The sequence below is a fragment of the Cibotium barometz genome, chromosome 49 (assembly GCF_041138505.1).
Source record: "Cibotium barometz isolate CiBa-2024 chromosome 49, ASM4113850v1, whole genome shotgun sequence".
NCBI classification, from domain to species: Eukaryota; Viridiplantae; Streptophyta; class Polypodiopsida; order Cyatheales; family Cibotiaceae; genus Cibotium; species Cibotium barometz.
Window position 1 is genome coordinate 46,383,124 of NC_141094.1, and position 21,815 is coordinate 46,404,938.

Genomic DNA, 21,815 nt, shown 5'->3' on the forward strand with positions numbered 1-21,815 from the left:
AAGTTTGGGGTTACTTTTTACATTAAATTTAAAGAATAAGTCTTGTTGGGAGAAATCAACGGGAGATTGTCCTAGTGGTTTGGGGTGGTGAGTATGTAACCCAGGTCAAGGGTTTCAACCCCCAGCCAGCCCACGGTTTCTTGTAGAGGTATGTGGGGCCTCACTTCGCCAAACTTTTAAAGCGGCCCCAACGTGAAAAAACTGGTCAAGGGCCTTGCGCGTCAAACACGCAAGCAAGCAAAGGTTCACTATCTCATCGACAGTCACGCGCTACGTTCTTTGAAACTTCCACTTTCCCCTTGTTGTTGTTCTGCCTCTCTCTCTTTCTCTCTGCTCTCATGGGAAGCTTCTAAGAACTCTCCTCTCTCTCTCTCTCTCTCTCTCTCTCTGAGAGCTCTCGTGGCCGGAAGGTCCATAAAAGCAGCTTGTATAATCCTTGCTCACTCCAGCTAGCTAGTGAGTATATAGTACCGTTCTATTCAACTTCTGGCTCTTGCTACTTGATAGTGTTGTATTATGGCTGCCTTTTCTAGCATGACCTCGACTTCATTGACATCCTTCTGCGAGAGGTCATCTTCAAGAAGGTATGCATGCCCTCCTATTCAATGACCTGCGTATCAATACATTGTCTATGCAAGGTGCTCCATGCTTAGCGTACATGGAAATCTTACCAATTTACACATTGTTTGGCTGGACAGGGAATTAGCCCCATCATCATCGTCGTCATCATCATCATCATCATCAAGCATCCACCATGACATCTTCCTGTCGCATAGCGGTGTGCAAAAGGCCTTTGTGAAAGACCTCTACATGAGGCTAAACCCGCCTTATACCCCTTTCTTTGACATTGCCCACCACAGCCTTCCTCCCGGTGAGAATTTCCCAAAGCGCATTTTGGAAGCCACCAAAGCATGCAAGCTAGCTGTGGTGGTTCTCTCAGATGAATTTCTCCTCTCTAAGTGGCCAATGATTGAGCTCTGCGACTTTGTAAAAGTTGCGTCCTCCATCAAGATCCTGCCTGTGTTCTACAAATTAAGCCCTGAGAGTCTCAAACATCCCAGCAATGTGAAGAAATGGCATAAGGCATGGAAGGCCCATGCTAAAAATGACCCCACCAAACGGATTGTTGTATCTGATTGGGCGCACGCCCTTAGACACTTGATCTCGCTAAATGGCCCTGTATTTCGCCCATCCAATCAAGGTGAGGGAGACTATTTAGAAGAGATCGTGTCCTCCATCTACGAGATCTTTCCCGTAGCACTAAAGTATGAGGATTGGGGCATACACGGGAAGGATCGCTTGTGCAAGGTTTGTTTACATACAGCTATACTTTGTTTGTCTCATGATGTGACCATGCAAGCATTTTGCAGAGCCTCTTGCTCTTGACCGCTTTTGCTATATAACACTCCTTCGTCTTTGTATGCAGATCATTCTCTCCAAGTTTAGTGAGCTCGACTTCACCACGCTACAACCCTGCAAACCACATGATTTGGCTCCTCAGAAATCAAGAGTGTGCATGTTGGGCATGTATGGCCTTCCAGGCTCTGGCAAGTCCACCTTGTCTAGGTGCCTACGCGACCACTTCTTCCCATGTTTTCACGGCAGGTCTTTCTACTTGGAGCTTCCCACAAATCCCACTCTTGATCAATTGCTCAACAAATCAAAGGAGCTCTTGAGAAATCTCCCAGGCTGTCATAACATGGTCAATCTCACAAGTACTGCATTGGATATTCACCAGGTACTTCAAAACTCCGTACACTACCAGCTTGAGTTCCTCGAAGTGTAATCTTTATGAGTGTCACATAGTATCATAATGGTAAACCCATCTCTTATCATGGATACTTTGTTTATGTTATGTATTCTCATGCAGGTTTACCATCTCTTTAAGATTAGTAGTCTACCAAGTTCTAAAGTCTTCTTTGTGGTTGACAACATTTCCTCTCAAGATTCGGTTGATTTCGTGCAACACTTGCTAAGGTTAGGGTTTGGAGCGGGCAGCAAGGTGTTGCTTGTGGCCCGCACATTGGATGTCTTACAGCCTCTCCTTCAAATTCACCACAGGAAAAGCCACTATGTTTGTGCCAGTCTAAGTTTTCCAAGTATACATGAAGCAGAAGCTATTCAAATCCTTCTCCAAAGTGGAGGTGGTGAGAGCTGGGTGGAAGGTCCTCAAGAGGATAGATTCTCTCCAAGGGATAGGCAAATTCTGGAAAAGGTTGTCCGCATGTCTGGTTTTGGGCCAGAGCATCATCGATATCGCGGGCGTACTTACCTTCCTTTGGTTTTGAAGATTATGGGGAATCAGCTGAGGCGGTATGAATTTGATATAGAGAAGTGGGGAAGAGAGATAGAGAGCTTTTGGAAAAAAGTGGAGGTGTGCAAGGAGGATGCGGTAAGGCAACTTGTGCAGCAAAGCTTTGAGAGTCTATCCGAAAAGTTGCAGCTTTTGTTTCTAGACATAGCTCTCTTTGTATTGCCATCCTCACATGCAGATGATATGAATAAAGATCTTTACAATATAACACACATGAAGGAAGCGTGTGGCCTTTTAAGCATCATACATGAAAGCAGCCCAGAAAGAATTGAGATGGAGGTATATGTTGTGCCCTCACGTATTTTGTTGTGCAAGTAGCAACCTGCAAGCTTTCATTGCGATGATTGTTTTCTGTTTCCAACGATTTGTCATTCTTACTCCTAGTGTTTTGCAGATGTACCGGTTGCGGCAGTATTGCTTCGTGGAAATCTGTAGCCGGAAGTTTGTAAGAGTTCATGATATGTATTTGGAGTTTGCTTCAAGTATTCCACAGTCTTGCATGTACTACTTGAGCAATGGACATGTTTGGAGGAGGGGTCGTAACGAAGTGGTAGAAGAGCCCACTAGCATGGAGCTCTCCTCACCATGTCTTGACGCGGCTAAGGCTTCTGAGTTACGAGCTATTATTCTGGGGCTAGATGAAGGTCAACAGAGATTGGAATTTTCAGCAAGTCTGTCAAATGTGAGAGCCTTAGTCCTACGGAACTTCAAGTCGTTGACAGAATTGGGATTGGCAGGATTGGGGTCGCTAGTAAGCTTGGAGATAGACAACTGCCCCAAGCTGGAATGGGTAGACATAGCCACTGGCAATGGTCCAGAAAGGCTGAAGAGGCTAAGATGAGCCAAGAAGCAAGATGAGACTAAGGAGATGCTGCAATTAGGATGGAGCAGCATATGGATGCAAGCTCAGAGCCAGCTATTGCCGAGGGTGAGCAATTTGTTAAGCTTGGGCAAACAACCTCAAAAACCCATGTTAGGAATACATAGTTTGGCTACTCGATTTAGTGCGCTTCAGAACCTCACTTTGGAGAACACCGGCATGAAGAAATTGCCAGACATGAGCAAGTGCTGGCCGCAGTTACAAGAGCTGCGGGTTGTTGAGCAACACCTTGAGCATTTTGAACTCCGCAGTCTACCCAAGTTGAAACGCTTTTCCTTCAGTGATGGGGGCGAGGCAGCTCTTTATGATCTTGAAACTGATCATTGCTTTTATTTGGGTAACGGCTTCGGCGAAGGAAATAAAAGAGCAATATTGGGGGGAAAGGATATGTTTGTAGGATGCCCAAACTTGGAAGATGTTCGCATGAACTCAAGATCTTTTGTGGAGGGTATGGGCACCTTGATTGATGCCTCAAAGCTGCATACGCTCTGGATAAGAGGCTTCCACTGTTCTTCAAGTTTTCCCAATCTTGCAACACCTTTGCCACAATCTGTCGAGCGTCTGTTAATAGACAATGATGATATTAGGAATGTCAATTTTGCTTGGAGGTTTGGTGGTTTAAGAAAGCTACAATTGGTAGGATGCCAAAGCCTTGTTGAGGTTACTGGACTTGATCATCTGCCCAACCTTTGTGAATTGGAGATAGAGTCTTGTGACAAGTTACAAACTTTGAGTGGCTTGAGTGGTTTGATGAGCTTGGAGACCTTCCAAGTAGGTGATGAATGGGGCTGTTCAAATCTAAGTGTCTCCTTGAGTGAACTGGAGAACTTGGCACGGCTTCAAAGATTAATCTGCTATTGTGCGCAGTTTGTTGGTTTCTTCAATGTCGCAAACTTAGTACGTCTTGAAGTGATGATTATATGTTCTATTGATTCAGAAGGCAGGTTTGTAGGTTTAGAGAGGCCTAGAAATCTGAAGCGCTTAGAGCTGTGGAGCAGCAGCGATATTGCTCCTCTAGACCTGTCAGTCCTTCTAGGGGTGCCCGAGCCATTGCATCTCTCTGGCCTCCAGAATCTTGAACTGGGTGGTTTGCAAAATGTAGCAAGTCTGAATGGTATCGAGTTTCTTGTTACACTTAGATTTCTTTCCCTCAAAGATCTCAAACACCTTACGAGTTTGCGAGGGATAGAGTGCCTTTTCAATCTACGGCGCCTCTCTTTGGTAGGCTGTGTTTCAGTAACCGAATTGCCTCCCTTACGTGCACTTGTGGAGATGGGTGCACTCACTATTCGAAATTGTGTGGAGTTGAAAGCTGTTGAAGGCTGCGATGAAATGACAAGGCTGGGAAAAGCCTGTTTTCAAGGATGCAGAAGCTTGGCAAGCCTACCATTGCACTTCGAATCACTAAGGCAAATGCAGATCAGGGTTCTCACAGACCAGGTTTGCCCGGGTAATTTCTACATAAACTTAAAAAATATAAGTAATTCACAAGAAGTTTTAGACATTTTCCCACTATGATTCCCACATTGTGGATTATGACAACATCATGAGCTTCTGCAGACAGCAGGCGAGGCGGAGCATGCCTAGCTAGGTGCAGCAGGACAAAGGGGGGTGGGCCTGCAGTCCCCTGCCCCCTACCCCCACCGCACCTAGCTAAGTATGCGGAGCCTCGTCTGTCAAAGCTCATGATGTTGAACACTATAGGGAAACATAAGGGAAAGTGGGTCTCTTTCCCAAATGGGAAAATGCCCAAAAATTCTTGTGTAAATTTTGAAAGGGTTTTATTTCCTTCTCACCAAAATTTGATAAGGATTTTCTCCAAGTCGAACAAGTTTTAGGCTAAAGCGAACCTGTCCTTTTTCAAACCCTGATGCAGACGGAGGGCACTCTACCCTACACATAGAAGGGTGCAAATTTGCGAAGGTAGATGACATGGTAGCATGGGCCGTGGATGAAAATGTGCCTATGCTTCTCCGTGAAGCCTCATTGATGGCCCTGGCGTGGGAATTTGAAAGAAACCTTTTGGTAGGCAAAGTAAAATTTCTATGAATGTTTGCAATGCCAGGGCTCAAATTCTGAATATACATGCTAAATATGGCATTGGCATGCAGGAGAAGCCGAGAGAGAGGAGGGCGTTAGGAGTGGTGCTACTTTCGAGGGTGGGTGCGGGTGCTTACTTCCTTGAACAAATATTTCAGTCCAACGAGGAGCAGTTCTGCCTGGCATTTTTTGAATGGGCCAATCTGTTGAAGAAGGTATGGGATAGTATACGTGAAAGAAGATACTATCCCAGAGGTGATGAAATGATTAAAGAGGTGATGGAGCTGCTGCGTCGGCTTGCTAAGGTGCCAAAACAACAAGTACTGCAACAATGCCGCTCTGACGCTAGCTTCCAGCTCTCTGTGGTAGAGTACCTTGCTCAACCAGCTCTCTGTAGTGGTAGAGTATGCTGCAAGCTCTTCTATGGAGATGGGTACTGCCCAATTCACGACTGTCCACGGGATGTCGGGACATTGACGAGAATAGCTGGTAGGATTCTTAGGGGCTAGCTATATGCAGCACACTTTCAAGGGCTCTAGAAAAGCCTCAAGCGTCTTGAGATCGCCCAAAACGCAAACCCGCAGGAAAAAATAATGCAGGGTCGTTAAGAAAAAATGATGCAGGGTCGTTGAGACCGAGGGTTTTGGCAACATTCTTATAATGTAAATAAAGAATAATGCGGGGTCGTTGAGACCAAGGGTTTTGGCAACATTCTTATAATGTAAATAAAGGCATGGTGTCCTAGTGTTAAAATTCCTATGTTTCATAATGTGAAAATTTTCCTATTTACTTCTATTTTAACAAGTTACATATTATATTTGCAATGAATCCCTTGTCTACAATCATGAATGCTTTAAAAGATGGTATTTCCCAAAAGTTTGAAGACTTTGTCTTAAAAATTTTGGAGGGTAAAATGTCCAAATCTGAAGTTTCTTATTCTAAAATATCCCAATTTCGAAGTTTTTCTTAATTTTTTTGGGGAAGATAATTTATAAATCTTAAAACTAGAAGGTGGGTTGTATTTTTTCTTTAGGAAATATAATTTTCAAAATTCAAAGGTGGGATTACACTAGACCTAGGTTTTTTCCAAGTATTGTTTGTCTATTAAGTTGGCATTAACCTTCACTTGCTCTTAAATTTTATTTGTTATCACCTTTACTATGATTTTTAATCTTAATTTACTATATTTTAATACAAATTTTTTCTATTAAAATACATTTTAAAAGAATATCTAACTACTATTTTTATAGAAAATTATTTATACTCTTTTATTAGGAGATTCAAAACTTTGGTATACTCTTTTATTAGGAGATTTAAAACTTTGGTTTTATTATTTTACTCAAAATAATCAATATTCTATAATATAATGGTTCTCTCCTACACTTTTTCTCTCACTCTCTTCCTCACACCTTCTGAAACTATTTAAATCGAGTTTTAATAATAGATAATTTTATGTAATTGTCCATTCTCTCTCTCTCTATGTCCACAAACTAAGTTAGGTTTCAATTTAAAGACAACACTAAAAGTCTCAAGAAGGACAAAAATGGTTACATTTGGTCTTACTCAATAATGTATCACCAATATAAAAGTCCCCAATAATCTCAAAATTCCAAAAGAAAAACAATTAAATGATTTTTTTTTTCATAAAATACTAAATAATCAACGGTTGGATGAATGACAACCGTTGATTGAGCTACCTTTTTGACTAAAACACCTTTGAAACCCATCTAATCACCATTATAGTCTTTGCCTAAAGGCAAGACTAAAAGTGATTTTTCTATATATAAATTCCACACGTGAAAATTTTCAATATATGAATACACACTTTCTACCTTATTACGTTGACTATATGGATCTACACTTTCCTATGGATATGAAGTTTGGAACTTATGCTACTATATGGAGATCTACACTTTCAAGAGTATGAAAATAAACTTTTCCTATGATAGGAAACTACACTTTCTAAGTATCCTATGGATATGATGGGGGCGAGAAAGTTTTTTATGATTTCGAAACTGATCATTGCTTTTGTTTTGCCAGCTTCAGCAAAGGAAATAAAAGAGCAATATTGGGGGGAAATGATATGTTTGTAGGATGCCCAAACTTGGAAGATGTTCGCATGAACTCAAGATCTTTTGTGGAGGGTATGGGCACCTTGATTGATGCCTCAAAGCTGCATACGCTCTGGATAAGAAGCTTCCACTGTTCTTCAAGTTTTCCCAATATTGCAACACCTTTGCCACAATCTGTTGAGCGGCTGTTAATAAACAATGGTGATATTAGGAATGTCAATTTTTGCTTGGAGGTTTGGTGGTTTAAGAAAGCTACAACTGGTAACCTGCGAAAACCTTGTTGAGGTTACTGGACTTGATCATCTGCCCAACCTTTGTGAATTGGAGATAGAGTCTTGTGACAAGTTACAAACTTTGAGTGGCTTGAGTGGTTTGATGAGCTTGGAGACCTTCCGAGTACGTGAAGTTACAAACTCTGAGTGACTTGAGTGGTTTGATGAGCTTGGAGAACTTCAAAGTAGGTGAAGGAGGGCGCTGTCCAAATCTAAGTGTCTCCTTGAGTGAACTGGAGAACTTGGCACGGCTTCAAAGATTAATCTGCTATTGTGCGCAGTTTGTTGGTTTTTTCAATGTCGCAAACTTAGTACGTCTTGAAATGATGGTTATATGTTCTATTGATTCAGAAGGCAGGTTTGTAGATTTAGAGAGGTTTAGAAATCTGGAGCTCTTAGACCTGTGGAGCAGCAGCGATATTGAGAACTGTGGTGCTCCTCTAGACCAGCTGTCAGTCCTTCTAGGGGTGCCCGAGCCATTGTCAATTTTCTATCTTGGACTGGGTGGTCTGCAAAATGTAGCAAGTCTGAATATTGGTATCGAGTTTCTTGTTACACTTAGATTTCTTTCCCTAACAGCTTACAAGCCTTTTCAATCTACGGTGCCTCTCTTTAATTTTGGTAGGCTGTGTTTCAGTAACCGAATTGCCTCCCTTACGTGCACTTGTGAAGATGGGTGTACTCGCTATTCAAAATTGTGTGGAGTTGAAAGCTGTTGAAGGCTGCGATGAAATGACAAGGCTGGGAACAGCCTGTTTTCAAGGATGCAGAAGCTTGGCAAGCCTACCATTGCACTTCGAATCACTAAGGCAAATGCAGATCAGGGTTCTCAGAGACAGTTTTGCCAATTATTTTAGTGACCGGGTATTTTCTACATAAACTTAAAAAATATAAGTAATTATAAATTTTGAAAGGGTTTTATTTCCTTCTCACCAAAATTTGATAAGGATTTTCTCCAAGTCGAACAAGTTTTAGGCTAAAGCGAACCCGTCCTTTTTCAAACCCTGATGCAGACGGATCAGATAGAAGGGCAGTCTACCCTACACATTGAAGGGTGCAAATTTGCGAAGGTAGATGACATGGTAGCATGGGCCGTGGATGAAAATGTGCCTATGCTTCTCCGTGAAGCCTCATTGATGGCCATGGCGTGGGAATTTGAAAGAAACCTTTTGGTAGGGAAAGTAAAATTTCTATGAATGTTTGCAATGCCGGGGCTCAAATTCTGAATATACATGCTAAATATGGCATTGGCATGCAGGAGAAGCCGAGAGAGAGGAGGGCGTTAGGAGTGGTGCTACTTTCAGGGTGGGTGCTTACTTCCTTGAACAAATATTTCAGTCCAACAAGGAGCAGTTCTGCTTGGCATTTTTTGAATGGGCCAATCTGTTGAAGAAGATATGGGATACACGTCGTGAAGGTAGATACTTTCCCAGAGCTGATGAAATGATTAAAGAGGTGATGGAGCTGCTGCGTCGGCTTGCTAAGGTGCCAAAACAACAAGTACTGCAACAATGCCGCTCTGACGCTAGCTTCCAGCTCTCTGTGGTAGAGTATGCTGCAAGCTCCAAATCTGAAGTTTCTTATTCTAAAATATCCCAATTTCGAAGTTTTTCTTAATTTTTTTGGGGAAGATAAATCTTAAAATTAGAAGGTGGGTTGTATTTTTTCTTTAGGAGATATAATTTTCAAAATTCAAAGGTGTGATTACACTAGACCTAGGTTTTTTCCAAGTATTGTTTGTCTATTAAGTTGGCATGAACCTTCGCTTGCTCTTAAATTTTATTTGTTATCACCTTTACTATGATTTTTAATCTGAATTTACTATATTTTAATACAAAGTTTTTCTATTAAATTACATTCTAAAAGAATATCTAAGTACTATTTTTATAGAGAATTATTTATACTCTTTTATTAGCAGATTCAAAACTTTGGTATACTCTTTTATTAGGAGATTCAAAACTTTGGTTTGATTATTTTACTCAAAATAATCAATATTCTATAATATAATGGTTCTCCCCCACACTTTTTCTCTCACACTCTCTTCCTCACACCTTTTGAAACACTACAAGAGCTTGAGGGCATACCGACGCTGAAATACCGACGTTAATGTCGGGCGTCGGTATGCCCGTCGGAGTATCTGAGTAGACAACTCAGGCGGGGCAAATTCAAAATTTGTATTACCGACGGTTATACCGACACTAATTCCGACGGAGATACCGACGGTCATACCGACGGTCATACCGACCATTATACCGACGTCGATACCGAGGGTCATACCGACGATGATACCGACGCCCGTAAGTTTTACAGACCCGAGACTCTTTTCTCTGGTTTTCGCCTGCGCTTCTCTGTGATAGCTTCGTTTTGGGTGTCGCCTACGCTTGGCTACCTCCTGCAAGCCTTACTCTCTCTCTCCTTCACCCTTCCAGATCCACAGGTTGGTCTCTCACCCTCTCTCTTCGCATTTCCTCTCACAATTCTCACAGCCGCCTGTAGAGCTGGGGAGGACGTAGCTCACCTGTAGATGGAGAGGATGCAGTCGGCCTGTGTTTAGTCAAGTGTTGAGGAGCTCAGCATTTCCCCGCCCTCCTCTAGATGCCTTGGAGCAAATCTCGCCATGCTGCCAGGGACAGCTATACAATCACACCTACCGAACCCCACCAGCATTGCGCTCCAAGCCACAACTCTTTCTGGAAGCACATCATCCAAGCACCCACATTTGGCATACATATCAATAACTGTGTTTTTGATGGTAATGTGTGATTCAAATCCATTCCTAATGATCAAGTCATGGACCAACCTGCCCATTCCTAAGGCTCTTGGACTGCCACATGCTTTACAGATGCATAAAAAAGTGAGCTTGTCTGGCAGAACTCCATCTTCCTGCATCTGATTAAACAACCTGCAAGCCATCCCATTTTGGCTAAGCATGGCGTAGGCTGAGATGATTATGTTCCATGAATGCAAACTTGGTTTTGAAACGCATAGTAGAATGCACTTTCTTGCATAGAGCCAAGTCTTTCTTTCTTGCGCATTCCTGGAAAAATAAGTGAAAGGAATTATTTGATGTCAAAACCTCTTGCTGGTTCACAGATGCCACTCTATGAAGGGCTTCTTTGGGCTGCATATCATCATCCAAATCGCTTAAATTCCTTGCAAGTCTGAAATCTCCATTAGGACATGCAATCATGTGTAAAGATAACAAGCACTTCACAATGTCCCTATGTATTTCTTGGCCCTTGATGGTGACTCCTGTGCTGGCACAAGCTTTCAAACTGTAAACAAATTGCTTCACTGATCCGTGGCGGATCACTCCCCCCTGCCGAATCCTTAGCGTCTTTTTGCTGCGAAGGCGTTGTCATGGGTTGGCTTTGTTGTTGCAAAGTAGCTGTTGTTGTAGAAGTATACTGGCAATCAAGTTGTAGTGGTTGGAGAGCAATCATGAGTTGAAAGCATTCTCCATTTTGATGTTGGAATGAGTGAGAAAAAGAAAAACAATTGGTGCAGGCACCAAATATAATCAAGGGGAAAAAACCCTGTGGGAGAAAAAGTGCTCTTGACTTGTAGCTCTTATTGCTTATGTACAAGGCATCGTTGGATATGTCGATGGAATATCCGTTGAAGAGGTTTAGCTACAATTGATATTAGCCACCACTGAGATATTTGCAATGTCTTTGAGTACCTGCAAGACAAGTTAGTAGATAAAAAAGTGCATTGTGCATGGGTTTCTAATTTAAGCATGTCTTATGCAAGGTCCAAATTGACCCTATTTATGCGTGAAAGATCAATGCATGGTTAAGCAATGCGGTGCAAGAAACCTAAGGGTACTCAAGTTTAGTGGTTGTCCACTTTCGTTGAGTGGCATCAGCTGTCGCGAAGCTGCATAATATCGCTCATTACCTCACCAAAATTTTGAAATGTTTAGGTGCATGGAACTTAGCATTCTTAGGCTCGCTAATAATAGGTATGTAGTTAATGGGATATGCATGCCTGTGATGTGGTTGTGAGACAGTTTGAGTGCATTTGATATTTTTGTGCATGATTGTGCTTGTGATATGCTGACAAAGATTGATAACAACCGTGCATGTACAAGAATTATTAAGGGAATGGGAAGGGACTGATCTTGTGACACATTTTGGTCAACAAGTGCTATGGACATTTATCTGTAGCATTTGAAATGAAGCACTGCCTCCCTTGGAGTGATCTCATGTAGTAGCAATTGGTGCAAGTAGAAGGCCTTTTGTCGAATAGAGCGCTTTGGTGGCCTCAGCTCTGTTGCATCTGAATTCTGAGTCACATCCTTGACTTGCCACTTTTGGTGAGATAGCTTGGAACTTAAAGGTAACTTTCGACTTTGAGAAACCTGCTTCTTTGCCAGTTGATGTACCGGCTCTTGGATATCAGAGGAGACACCCATCTTGTGTGCTGAACTTGAGTTGTGCTAAGCTTCTTTAGTTGTGACTTTTGAAGGGCTGTTTGTAGTAGCCAGATGTGGTGATTGCCCTCGTGGTAAGCTTGAGCATCAAGGTACACCTTTGGGACCCATAGTTGTGTAGATCTCTGGTTGTGGGGACCTTGTGTCTTCTTCTTTGGTGGGGACAGCTTTGAAGGACATGCTTTCTTTGTAGTAGGCCTGTTACCCTTGCGTGGTAGCCATATGTATGGGTTACCTTCATAGTAGCTGTGGGCTTGAAGATGGTGCTTTTGTATCCATCGCTGCATAGTTTTTTGACCTTGAAAGGTCCATGATGGTTGTCGGTTGCACTGAGATGGATTTGCCTTCTTTGATGTTTCTTTTTGAAGAAAATGCCTTGGAAGCTTTTGGTAGGCTGTTCTTGGTACCCAGTACTTGGAGCTTTATTTCTTTGATGAGATGTGAGACTCCCCCTTGCCGTAGCCCTTGTCAAAGAGTAGAGCATTTGAAACTTTCCAGCCACCATAGGTAGGGTTGTCCGTATCTTGTATCCACCGAAATGTTTTTGCTCCTAGAGTATCTTCCAAATCTAGTGAAGTTGTTTCATGTGGCTTGGGAAGCTTTGCTTTTGAGGCTTGAACCTCGAAGGTGTCATCTTGCTCAGGTAGTGATTTTGTTGATGATGTGTCTTCTTGGGCATTAGATTGAAGTTCTAACTTCGCCGAGAACCCTGTAAGGATAGTGGAGTTTACCTTAAGCTTGTAGCTACACGTGTCCCAATCCATCTGGAAGTTTGTTTGCTGCATCCACTTGCGACCTAGAATCACACTCATAGCCGCTTGATTTTGATGAGCAATATGAAAAATAATACCCATGGGATGATCTTGAATCCTTGTTTTAAGATAGATTTGTCCTAAACATGGAGTTGTTGTTCCTAAGAAACTTGTGAAGGTAAGAGTGGAAGGTGTAACATCTGGTTTCCCCATCTCTATCCATGTCTCATAAGATAAAACATTACAATATGCTCCTGAGTCGATTAATGAATCTACCCATGTTGTTTGTGGATTGGTTATCAATTGCATGTGGAGACTAAAAGGATTAACGCTGTCATCAATGTCTCCCATGTTATTTTGTGTAGATAATGTCAAGACATTCGCATGTTGTCGTGCATTGATTTTGCGTTTGCTTTCTAAGGCTTCTTCCTATGCATGTGCCTTAAGGCGTTCTAACCCCTCTTTCTGAGTTTTCATCCCAGATCCAATCTCAGATACAGATGGTGTGTTGCCTAGCTTTTTCACTCATTTGTTTGCTCTCTTCCTAGGCTTTTTGGCTTTTGGCTCAGTTTTTGGTTGTATCAACTGAAAGCTATACCTCCATTGTACCTCTTGGTTGATACAGTCCTTAGCTCCAACATAGTAAAGGCACTCGTTTTTCCCTGCTAGCTTTGGCGGCCCAAAGTTAACTTCGTCGTCCTTGAGCTGAGCATCCAATTGTTGTTGTTTCTTTTGTCTGATTTCTCGTTTCCTGAGTTTTTGATGGCTCTTACAAAATTTTCGTTTTGGTTTTGTTCTTGGGATTACCACTTGGACATCATCTCTATTTCTTAAGAGCATCCTCACTTTCTCAATCTCCGACTCGGGAACGTCAAAATCTTCTTCACTCAAGTCGAGATTGCTATCAAGGTCATACCCTGATTTGATTTCTTGCTCTGGCGGAGAAATATCGTCAATAGAAACTTCATCAGCAGCCAAGAACACCTATTTGGTTTCTGGTTTAAGATCTTCTATCACTTGGACCATTCGTATGGGAACAATGTCATAGCCATCCTCATCAAGGAATTTGATTCCATCGTTCAAACAACTAACATCAATTGTTGCCAAACAATGTGGCCATTCTAATGGTTCCATTTTCTTTTCTGGAAATGGTGTCGGATAATATGTTTCCTCCATGACATCTCTACACCACTCCGTTCCATCAGTTCTTTTGCTTGTTGATGATGCACCACACATCCAAAGATTTGCTTGATCTTTAGAAGAGGAAATTTCAGATGCTTTTGGAGCCTGAATCAAACTCTTCCATGGGCATGTGAGTGACATCTCTGTATGAGTGTGTTTTTAGGTTTACCCAGGTGATCGCAGTCTCAAGTAGAGATAATCGTATCCCCAATCCTGAACCATTCTGAACTTACGCATAAAAGGTCGTCCTAAAATCACCTCGTAGTTTGTATCTCTGCCAAAATCTACTACGACAAATGTATGCTCGTAATCGATTCCACAGGATTTCACTGTAACATTCTCAAGTAATCCAATGGGATTCTCTAAGCTTCCATCAGCCAACTGCAAATTCATGCGAGTTCGTCGCCGGATTTTTGGTTTTCCCCATTTCTCCCAAATAGATTTTGTTGCAATGCTTATCCCTGCTCCACTATCAAGTATGGCCGTAGAAACTATACTCTCATACTCAATAGGAAGAGTCGTATTCCCCTTGTCTTTTTCCATGATTCCACATACTTTGTTGATTGGAACTTGAAATTTTGTTTCTTGGGTGGAATCATTTCTTTTTATGGTTGTTTCCTTGTTCTCATTCTCAAATCCCTGGTCAGCTAAGCACTTAGCCACTCCCTTCCAAATTTCAGGTCTGTATCTCAAAAGCTCTGCCAAAGGCAATGTCCAAGCTATTGGAGCTGAAAGAATTGCATGGATGTTAGCTATGTCGGTCTCTTGGATCTTTGGCTTGCGTATAGAAGGAACTCTAATGGTAGCAGCCCTATCTCTATACTCTCCAGGGTAGAATGGTTGATATGATTCTCTATCCATATCCAAGGAATCTGGAACAATTTTACCATTCAAAGACTGATCCACATCCATGAGAGAAAATGGTGGAGTTAACTCTCCGGACATATCTTCATCAGCTCGTCTTTGGACGGCTTCCCACATTTCTCTTGCTAGATCCTCATCTACCTTCGGTACTTCATCAAGGATATTTGTTGGTATTTGATTATCTTGCAAGTTTTCTTTTTGAACATTTCTTCTCTCTGGCTCTAGCTGAGCTGTGCTTGCTCGCTCTAGGCTTGATGACACTTCTATGATTGTTTCTAGGGATGGTTTCTGTGAGATAGGCCCATGATTCAAGATAGGAGGTGGTCCTTCAAGCATTGTCTGTGTAACCCTCTGACTAGTTGTTGGTGGGTAGCTAGTCTTACCTTTTCCTCTCGCGGATTTGGGTACTCCTTAAGCTTATCAGGAAGCTCAATGAGTCCTGTGATTCTTTCGTTATATGCTTATTGAGCGGCCTGCAAAGGCTCATAGGTCTTGTCCACTATGACCGATCCTCTAGAGCTAGGATCAGAGTCCTTGCTCCCTTCATTAGCATCAGCAGGCTTGCCTTGTTCTATAGGTGTCTCAGTTGGTTTTATGTTGTTCTTGTTTGCGTTGTTTTCAGCTGACCTCGCTTTCTTGCTCTTCCTAGAGCGTGTTCGATGGTTTCTTCTCTTCTTAGAACTCTTGGGAGAGTTCTTTTCCTGCTCTTCAACTTGAGTTTCAGCGTTTTGTTTGGCTCGGGATCTTGTGACTACTCTCAAGGAAACATTATCAAGGTCTTCCTCCGATGTGTTTGGAGATGGAACCACCCCAATGTAATTCAACCCCGTGTTTTGCCTAGGATTGGAACCTTGTGCTCGTTGAGTCCTTTGGGAGATGCTCTATAGAACAACCAAGACAATGCCTTTCAATGGAAGGCCATTTTTGAGGTGCTCCCCCAAATTGGGGTCTATCTGGACAATCTTTCAGCCAATGGTCACCTCCACAACCAAAACATGGTCTAGGCTTATGCATAGAAGGTTGTCTAGCTCACATGGGAGCTCCTACTAGCATTAACTGATTTGTTTCTTCCACATATTGGTCACAGACTCCTTGGTAAGAGTTACAAAAGTTCTCATAGGCTTTGCAGTACTGGTAATCACTCTCAGAGAAGTATGGTTGTGCATTCACCAATTCTCTTCTAGCCGAAGGATCTTCAGCTTGGATATATCTAAGAGGAGTTGTCCGTGGTGGTGGTGGTTGGTTTCCCAACATTGGTCTAGCTTGTTCAACCCCTGCTTGCTGCATCCTTTGGAAAGGATTTGAAGCTTGGACTTGCTGATTTCTATCCCTTATGGCCTTTGCTACATGATTGCAATCCTAAGTTTCATGGGTAAATTTCCATTTGCAAACTTGACACCATTTCTTCGGGGGTACATTCCTGTACTGTTTCGGGATCATGTCACATTGATTCGTTCTATGTGGTCCTCCACATTTCCCGCATTTGTGAGGTCCTTGGTTTGTTTGGGGAACATAGTTTTGGTATCTATTCATAGGTCGATATGTTTGCCCCAATTTTTGCAATATGTGATCCATTATGCGTTCCTCACTAATAGATGCTTCTGTACTTTGACTCTTAGAATCAACCACCCTTGGCCCCTCATCTTTGCCGAACATACTTTGACTCTTAGAATCAACCACCCTTGGCCCCTCATCTTAGAATCAACCACCCTTGGCCCCTCATCTTTGCCGGACATACTTGATATCTCAAATTTATCGTCATAGTCCATGGCGTCGATGGTACACTCTTGGAAAGTAGTATGCTTCTTTGCATAGAGATGAGCATGCAACATCTTGTTTCGCAACCCTTCAAGAAAGACTGAGATCAATCTTTCCTGGTTTGGCTTCTCATTCAATGGGCGTCGATTAATGTAATCTACTCACACAGTCTCTAATAGACTCATTCTCCTTTTGCTTAAAGGAGTAGATTTGGGCAATAGCACTATGTTTCAATCCCATCTTAGAGAATGTAGCTATGAAGTCCTTTTCTAGCCTATCAAGAGGTTTTAGAAGCTGGCTCTAAGGTTTGAAACCAAGAGAGAGCTTTGCTTTCAAGAGTTAACCCAAATCCTTCGATTTGAGTGTGGGTATCAGTCACTTGCTCTGCATGGACAGCTTGCTTGAATGCAGCTACGTGATCCAAAGGATCACCACTCCCATCGTATTTCTTCACTAGCTTCTGAAGTGCTGAAGGTCGCATTTTCCTGTGATCATTGTTGTCAGATCTACGAGGAGGTCTAGCATATAATGCTTCCATTCTTGGAATGGATGGTCTTGAAGGTTCCATTGGAGGTGTAAGCCTACCAACTCTTTGTGTCCTTTCAAGAAAGACATCCGGAATCAAATCACCAAAAGGATTGGATCCCTTGGGTGTTGTCCAATCTGTAAAAGTTGGTCCCTTGGGAGAGACTTTAGGATTTGGCATTATAGTTTCTCCACTATATGCAGTCTCACCCGGTCTAGCTGTAGGATCAGCTGGGGAAAATTCCAGGATTGGTTTCCCTTTCCAAGTCAATGCACTCACTTCGCTCCCCCCCTGAGGATTCTAAAGTCATTAGCCCATGCATCTCGGACTCGAGTCAAGTTATATCCTCAAGTTTCTCTAGGATTAGAGTATGGTTTATTGGGAATTGAACCCCTGTTGTTTGTGTCATAGCGTAGTAGTTTCCAGGTTTGTCTCTAAAAACTACGCCTCGAGGATCGTCTCGGAAGACTCTCCATACATCGATTTCTAGAACCACAGTCCAATAGGCAGCAAATAGGCAGCAAAATCAGTTCCTTGAGCTTCTTTACTAATTTCTTTGTTTTCCTTTTCTTTATTTAGATGAGAAGTGATTGCATCAAAAGAAAAGGAGTGTTGCGTACCTGGCTCCATCGAGTTGTTGCTACTTGCGGTTGCGTTGTTGGAGCCCCTTGCTTGATCTACATGTTTGCGGTGTAAGAGTTGCCCGAGAGAATCCACTTGTTTAGGAAACTTGGTCACCTCATACCGTGCTCCATCTTCCCCAATATACATCTCCTCTTGGTAATTTACCCAAGGGGTTTTCTCAAATGGGGTTGGACATTCAGCTAATTTGTACACGTATCTCCCCATTGGATCATGATAGATCTCAGCCCCATGAGTGTTTGTATACTCAAATTTGAGCTTCATGTTAAAATCCAATTGATGGCTTGGGATTTGGCTTTCATTGGAATTTTGAGACCCTTTTCCCTTATCCATATTTATGGATTGGTTTATCATGTCTATGGACTCGTCAACTTGAGTCTCCCTATTGCTCGCAGCCTCTGAAAGCGATTCTGATTGAGAATCCAAGGTTGATTCTTCCCAAATGCTTTCAAGTTGGCTGACGGAGCGTGTACCGCTTTCCCTTGTAGTGGCTAGAGAGGCTATGTCAGAGCTATGGGCTCCTATGAACCTCCCATACCTTAAAAACATAAGCGGTTTATGAATTTTTTTAGTTTTAAGATTTTTTAATGAATTTTTTTGATCTTTTTTAGGATGCAAGTTAGTCACATGTACATAGCAAGGCCTGTTCTGAGCTGCCTTGAGTCCTGAGCTATGGAAAAGCTCAAGACTATGGAAAAGCTCAGGCCTTGAGTCCTGAGCTATGGAAAAGCTCAAAAAATAGTGCAGCCCCTACTTCCCTTGCCTTGAACTCTCAGTTCTAAGCTGTTTCCTAAGCTAAATGTAAAAAACTAATCAAAAAATAGCTAAATCAAGTCCTAATCTATGAACAAAACTTGACAATGAACAAGAAAGAAAAGCTTGAAAACTAACATGAAAACATCACACAACTTAAAAAAGAAAGCATCAAAAGCATGAAAGTGAAACGGCTTTTTTTCTACTTTACCTACTTCTTCTTCTACTTCCCAACCCCGAGATCTAACACCCGTGTCAGGCCCCAACTATAAGCGTGGTTTTGCAACCAACAAGCTTAATGAAAGTGGCAGTATTCAATGCCTCCTCAAACAATCATACATCGGTTCCCCGACAGCGGCGCCAATGGAAAGGCGATGACCTCCCTACGTATGCAATACAGGCAAGTAGAGTACAACACCTAGCTCACCAATGAAGTGACCAACACTCCTTTCGTTGCTAGGGGACTCAACCCGATTAGGTGCATGGAAGCTTATCCCTTTCGGGAGAGAAATGCTAATGAATCCTACCACTTGTTGACACAAGACTTCACACACAGACAAGTTCAATCCTGCTGTTAACCACTTTTGGTTAACATCATTTTCCCTAGTCATTTACGCAATATATTTTTGTAACTAGGCAAATACTTTGTGACATGGGAAACCACCGAGCTTACGACATGTGTAAGTCGGTGAGAATAAAACCGCATTGACCATTGAGCCTGCGACATGTGCATGGCCAATGAATAAGCAAGTCTAGATAGTTAGGGCCCATGGGCGGTCGGACATTGCAAAGCAATGGTCAATGTATATAAGTCATTTTATTGAATATGAAAAGGACGCATTTTCCCATTCTACCATTGTGTATTGAGTGAGAGAGAGAGAGTGAGAGTGCTTGAGCTTGCATGCTTGCTTGCTTGCTGTGCCTTCCATGCTTATGAGTGTGTGCTATTCCCTTCCCTTCTCTTACTTCCCTTCTCCCCCCTACCTTCCATAGCCCGCTTGTGAGCAAGGCTAAGTGTGAGTGAAGCTTTCTAGCTTCCACTCCACCATAGCTCCACACCTCCATAGCCTCCTACCTCCTACCTTGAGTGACACAAGGCAAGGAGTGGAGTGGTGTATTGCTCGTGACATCCTTAGGGATGAGCTATCCAACCATGGATGCCTAACTCCATTCACCGGACAACAACCCTTGCACGGTTCTCCCTCTTTCTTCTTCTTGATTCCTTCTCCTTCTTGGTTAGATTAGTTGTGTGCAAGGAAGTGTTCTCTTTTTGTGAACATCTTTGGTGTTGCTGCCGGGGAATGGAGCAATAGGTGAGCATAGCATCACCCCCTTGAGGTGGTGATTGGAGAGAACAAACCGCCCGTTGAGGAGCCCTCATCGGTAAGATTGAGTTCATTGCAATTTCAATTCATTGGTAAACATTGCATTGCTTTTCTTGTTGTTATTTTTGTTGTTTTTGTTGATTGGTGCAACCGGAGAAGGACTCAAGAGCATTGGAGAAACCGGAGAAAAAGAATCAACAAAGTCATCAAGTAGGTGCTCTAACTTACCTTGTTGTGTCAATTTTTTGATGTTTAGCAACTTAGGAAAATTTCAATTTTTTTGTTTTTTAATCAAGCCATTAGTCATAGCCATTAGGAACCATTAAGCACAAAATTGGAAAGCTTGCAACCCAAGCTTTCTAATGAGCATATGCATGCTAGGGCTGGGTAGGAAAAACTCATAAAAATCAGCAATTTGGCAAGGGGCAGTCCAGAAACACAGCCTGCAGAGAGCTCTCTGGATCAATCATCCACGAGTATAACAGTATGATAACAAACGTTATTATTCATGTTAACGCGTTAACATAGAATATTAACACGTAATCATCTGATACTAATGCGTAAACATAGAGCTCAGTAGGTGTCAGGCCAATAAAGGGCATTCAAGACCATTATCTCCTTCTGGCAGGAGAATCTGCCAAATTTAGTGTGCATTCATGAGGAATAACTGCATCTGACAGGGGAATATTGACCTCTGACCCTGACAGTGTACCTGCCAGACGCTGATCATAACGCGTAAACATTGAATCATAACGCGTTAGCATCGGATCCTAACGCGTTAACATAGAGCTGTAATCACGAACGTAATCATCGGATCCTCACGCGTTCACATAGGCCAGAAAATCACGAACGTTATTATCATATAATAACGAACGTTATCATTGAATCCTAACGCGTTCACATAGAGATATGATCACGAACGTTAGCATTCAATATTAACGCGTAAGCATCGGCCTATAATTACGAACGTTATCATACAATACCAACGCGTTAACATAGACCTATGATAACGAACGTTATCATTCAATCCTAACGCGTTAGCATGTGAAGCCTTCGGTCATATCGATGATCCGACACGCGTGAGTGCATTTGGACTCACACTAGAAGGAAAGGCGGGCCAATGGTTCAGATCTCTGAAACCAGAGGACAAGGTAGACTTTGAATCAGTCAAGGCAGCCTTTATCGTCGGGTATTCTAGACAAGGCACAAGGTGGAGCATTGTAGACCAACTCTACAATGTCAAACATGCCAAAAATGAGTCTCTCAGAGACTATGTCAACAGGGTGAGATATTTGCAATCCAGATGTGACCCTAGGGATCGTCTTTCAGAAGAGAGACTCATAGGGAGATTCCTAGAGGGCTTGAGAGATATGCATCTCCACAACGCTGTATATGCACACAGACACGTAGACTTTGAGAGATGCTGCCGAAGCGCTATGGATTTTGATGACAACTTCAAGGGTGACAGGCCTAGGGAGCAATTCTCTGGGGCCGCATCTGAAGCTTCCCATAGCTCAACGCCAAAAACGGTAGGGAAGGATATCTCTGATCCTAAACCCATTGAAGAATTGGCAGCAGCTCTTATGCAACAAATGACGCAGCAGTGGAGAATGAATCAAGCAAGAAACCAACAAGGGCAACATCATCTTTACCCCAGACGAGACCTAGTCTGGTGCGTTGTATGCCGTCTAAACCACACGAGCACAGAATGCCCTCAGCTGAGACCTAGACAAACTATGTACTATGCTTACTGTGCCAGGTAGGGAAAGATATCTCTGATCCTAAACCCATTGAAGAATTGGCAGCAGCTCTTATGCAACAAATGACGCAGCAGTGGAGAATGAATCAAGCAAGAAACCAACAAGGGCAACATCATCTTTACCCCAGATGAGACCTAGTCTGTTGCGCTGTATGCCGTCTAAACCACACGAGCACAGAATGCCCTCAGCAGAGACCTAGACAAACTATGTACTATGCTTACTGTGCCAGGTTGGGAAACC

General features: G+C 42.5%; 3 protein-coding genes and 1 pseudogene across 4 annotated transcripts in view; 3 read left to right on the forward strand and 1 right to left on the reverse strand.

The window, feature by feature from the left end:
* Positions 1-21,815, reverse strand: part of LOC147610667 (uncharacterized) — a 103,641-nt pseudogene that overhangs the window by 23,932 nt on the left and 57,894 nt on the right. The window lies entirely within an intron of this gene.
* Positions 310-3,873, forward strand: LOC147610669 (disease resistance protein Roq1-like). Its single transcript, XM_086786537.1, has 5 exons — positions 310-584; positions 699-1,308; positions 1,427-1,738; positions 1,871-2,593; positions 2,709-3,873. The coding sequence occupies exons 1-5, from the start codon at positions 517-519 to the stop codon at positions 3,153-3,155; spliced, it is 2,160 nt and encodes a 719-aa protein (XP_086642663.1). The 5' UTR covers positions 310-516; the 3' UTR covers positions 3,156-3,873.
* Positions 3,183-5,989, forward strand: LOC147610670 (uncharacterized). Its single transcript, XM_086786538.1, has 3 exons — positions 3,183-4,644; positions 5,071-5,219; positions 5,306-5,989. The coding sequence occupies exons 1-3, from the start codon at positions 3,183-3,185 to the stop codon at positions 5,741-5,743; spliced, it is 2,049 nt and encodes a 682-aa protein (XP_086642664.1). The 3' UTR covers positions 5,744-5,989.
* LOC147610671 (uncharacterized) lies at positions 6,468-9,963 on the forward strand. The gene is made up of 3 exons (XM_086786539.1): positions 6,468-8,442; positions 8,592-8,750; positions 8,837-9,963. Exons 1-3 carry the CDS (start codon positions 8,251-8,253, stop codon positions 8,966-8,968), a joined length of 483 nt encoding a protein of 160 aa, XP_086642665.1. The 5' UTR covers positions 6,468-8,250; the 3' UTR covers positions 8,969-9,963.

Coding starts and splice junctions, on each gene's coding strand:
- LOC147610671 (XM_086786539.1), top strand. CDS start 8,251: ATGGGTGTACTCGCTATTCAAAATTGTGTGGAGTTGAAAGCTGTTGAA. Junction 8,443..8,591: donor CCAATTATTTTAGTGACCGG/GTATTTTCTACA, acceptor ACCCTGATGCAG/ACGGATCAGATAGAAGGGCA. Junction 8,751..8,836: donor AATTTGAAAGAAACCTTTTG/GTAGGGAAAGTA, acceptor ATTGGCATGCAG/GAGAAGCCGAGAGAGAGGAG.
- LOC147610669 (XM_086786537.1), top strand. CDS start 517: ATGGCTGCCTTTTCTAGCATGACCTCGACTTCATTGACATCCTTCTGC. Junction 585..698: donor GAGAGGTCATCTTCAAGAAG/GTATGCATGCCC, acceptor TTGGCTGGACAG/GGAATTAGCCCCATCATCAT. Junction 1,739..1,870: donor CTGCATTGGATATTCACCAG/GTACTTCAAAAC, acceptor ATTCTCATGCAG/GTTTACCATCTCTTTAAGAT.
- LOC147610670 (XM_086786538.1), top strand. CDS start 3,183: ATGCTGCAATTAGGATGGAGCAGCATATGGATGCAAGCTCAGAGCCAG. Junction 4,645..5,070: donor CACAGACCAGGTTTGCCCGG/GTAATTTCTACA, acceptor ACCCTGATGCAG/ACGGAGGGCACTCTACCCTA. Junction 5,220..5,305: donor AATTTGAAAGAAACCTTTTG/GTAGGCAAAGTA, acceptor ATTGGCATGCAG/GAGAAGCCGAGAGAGAGGAG.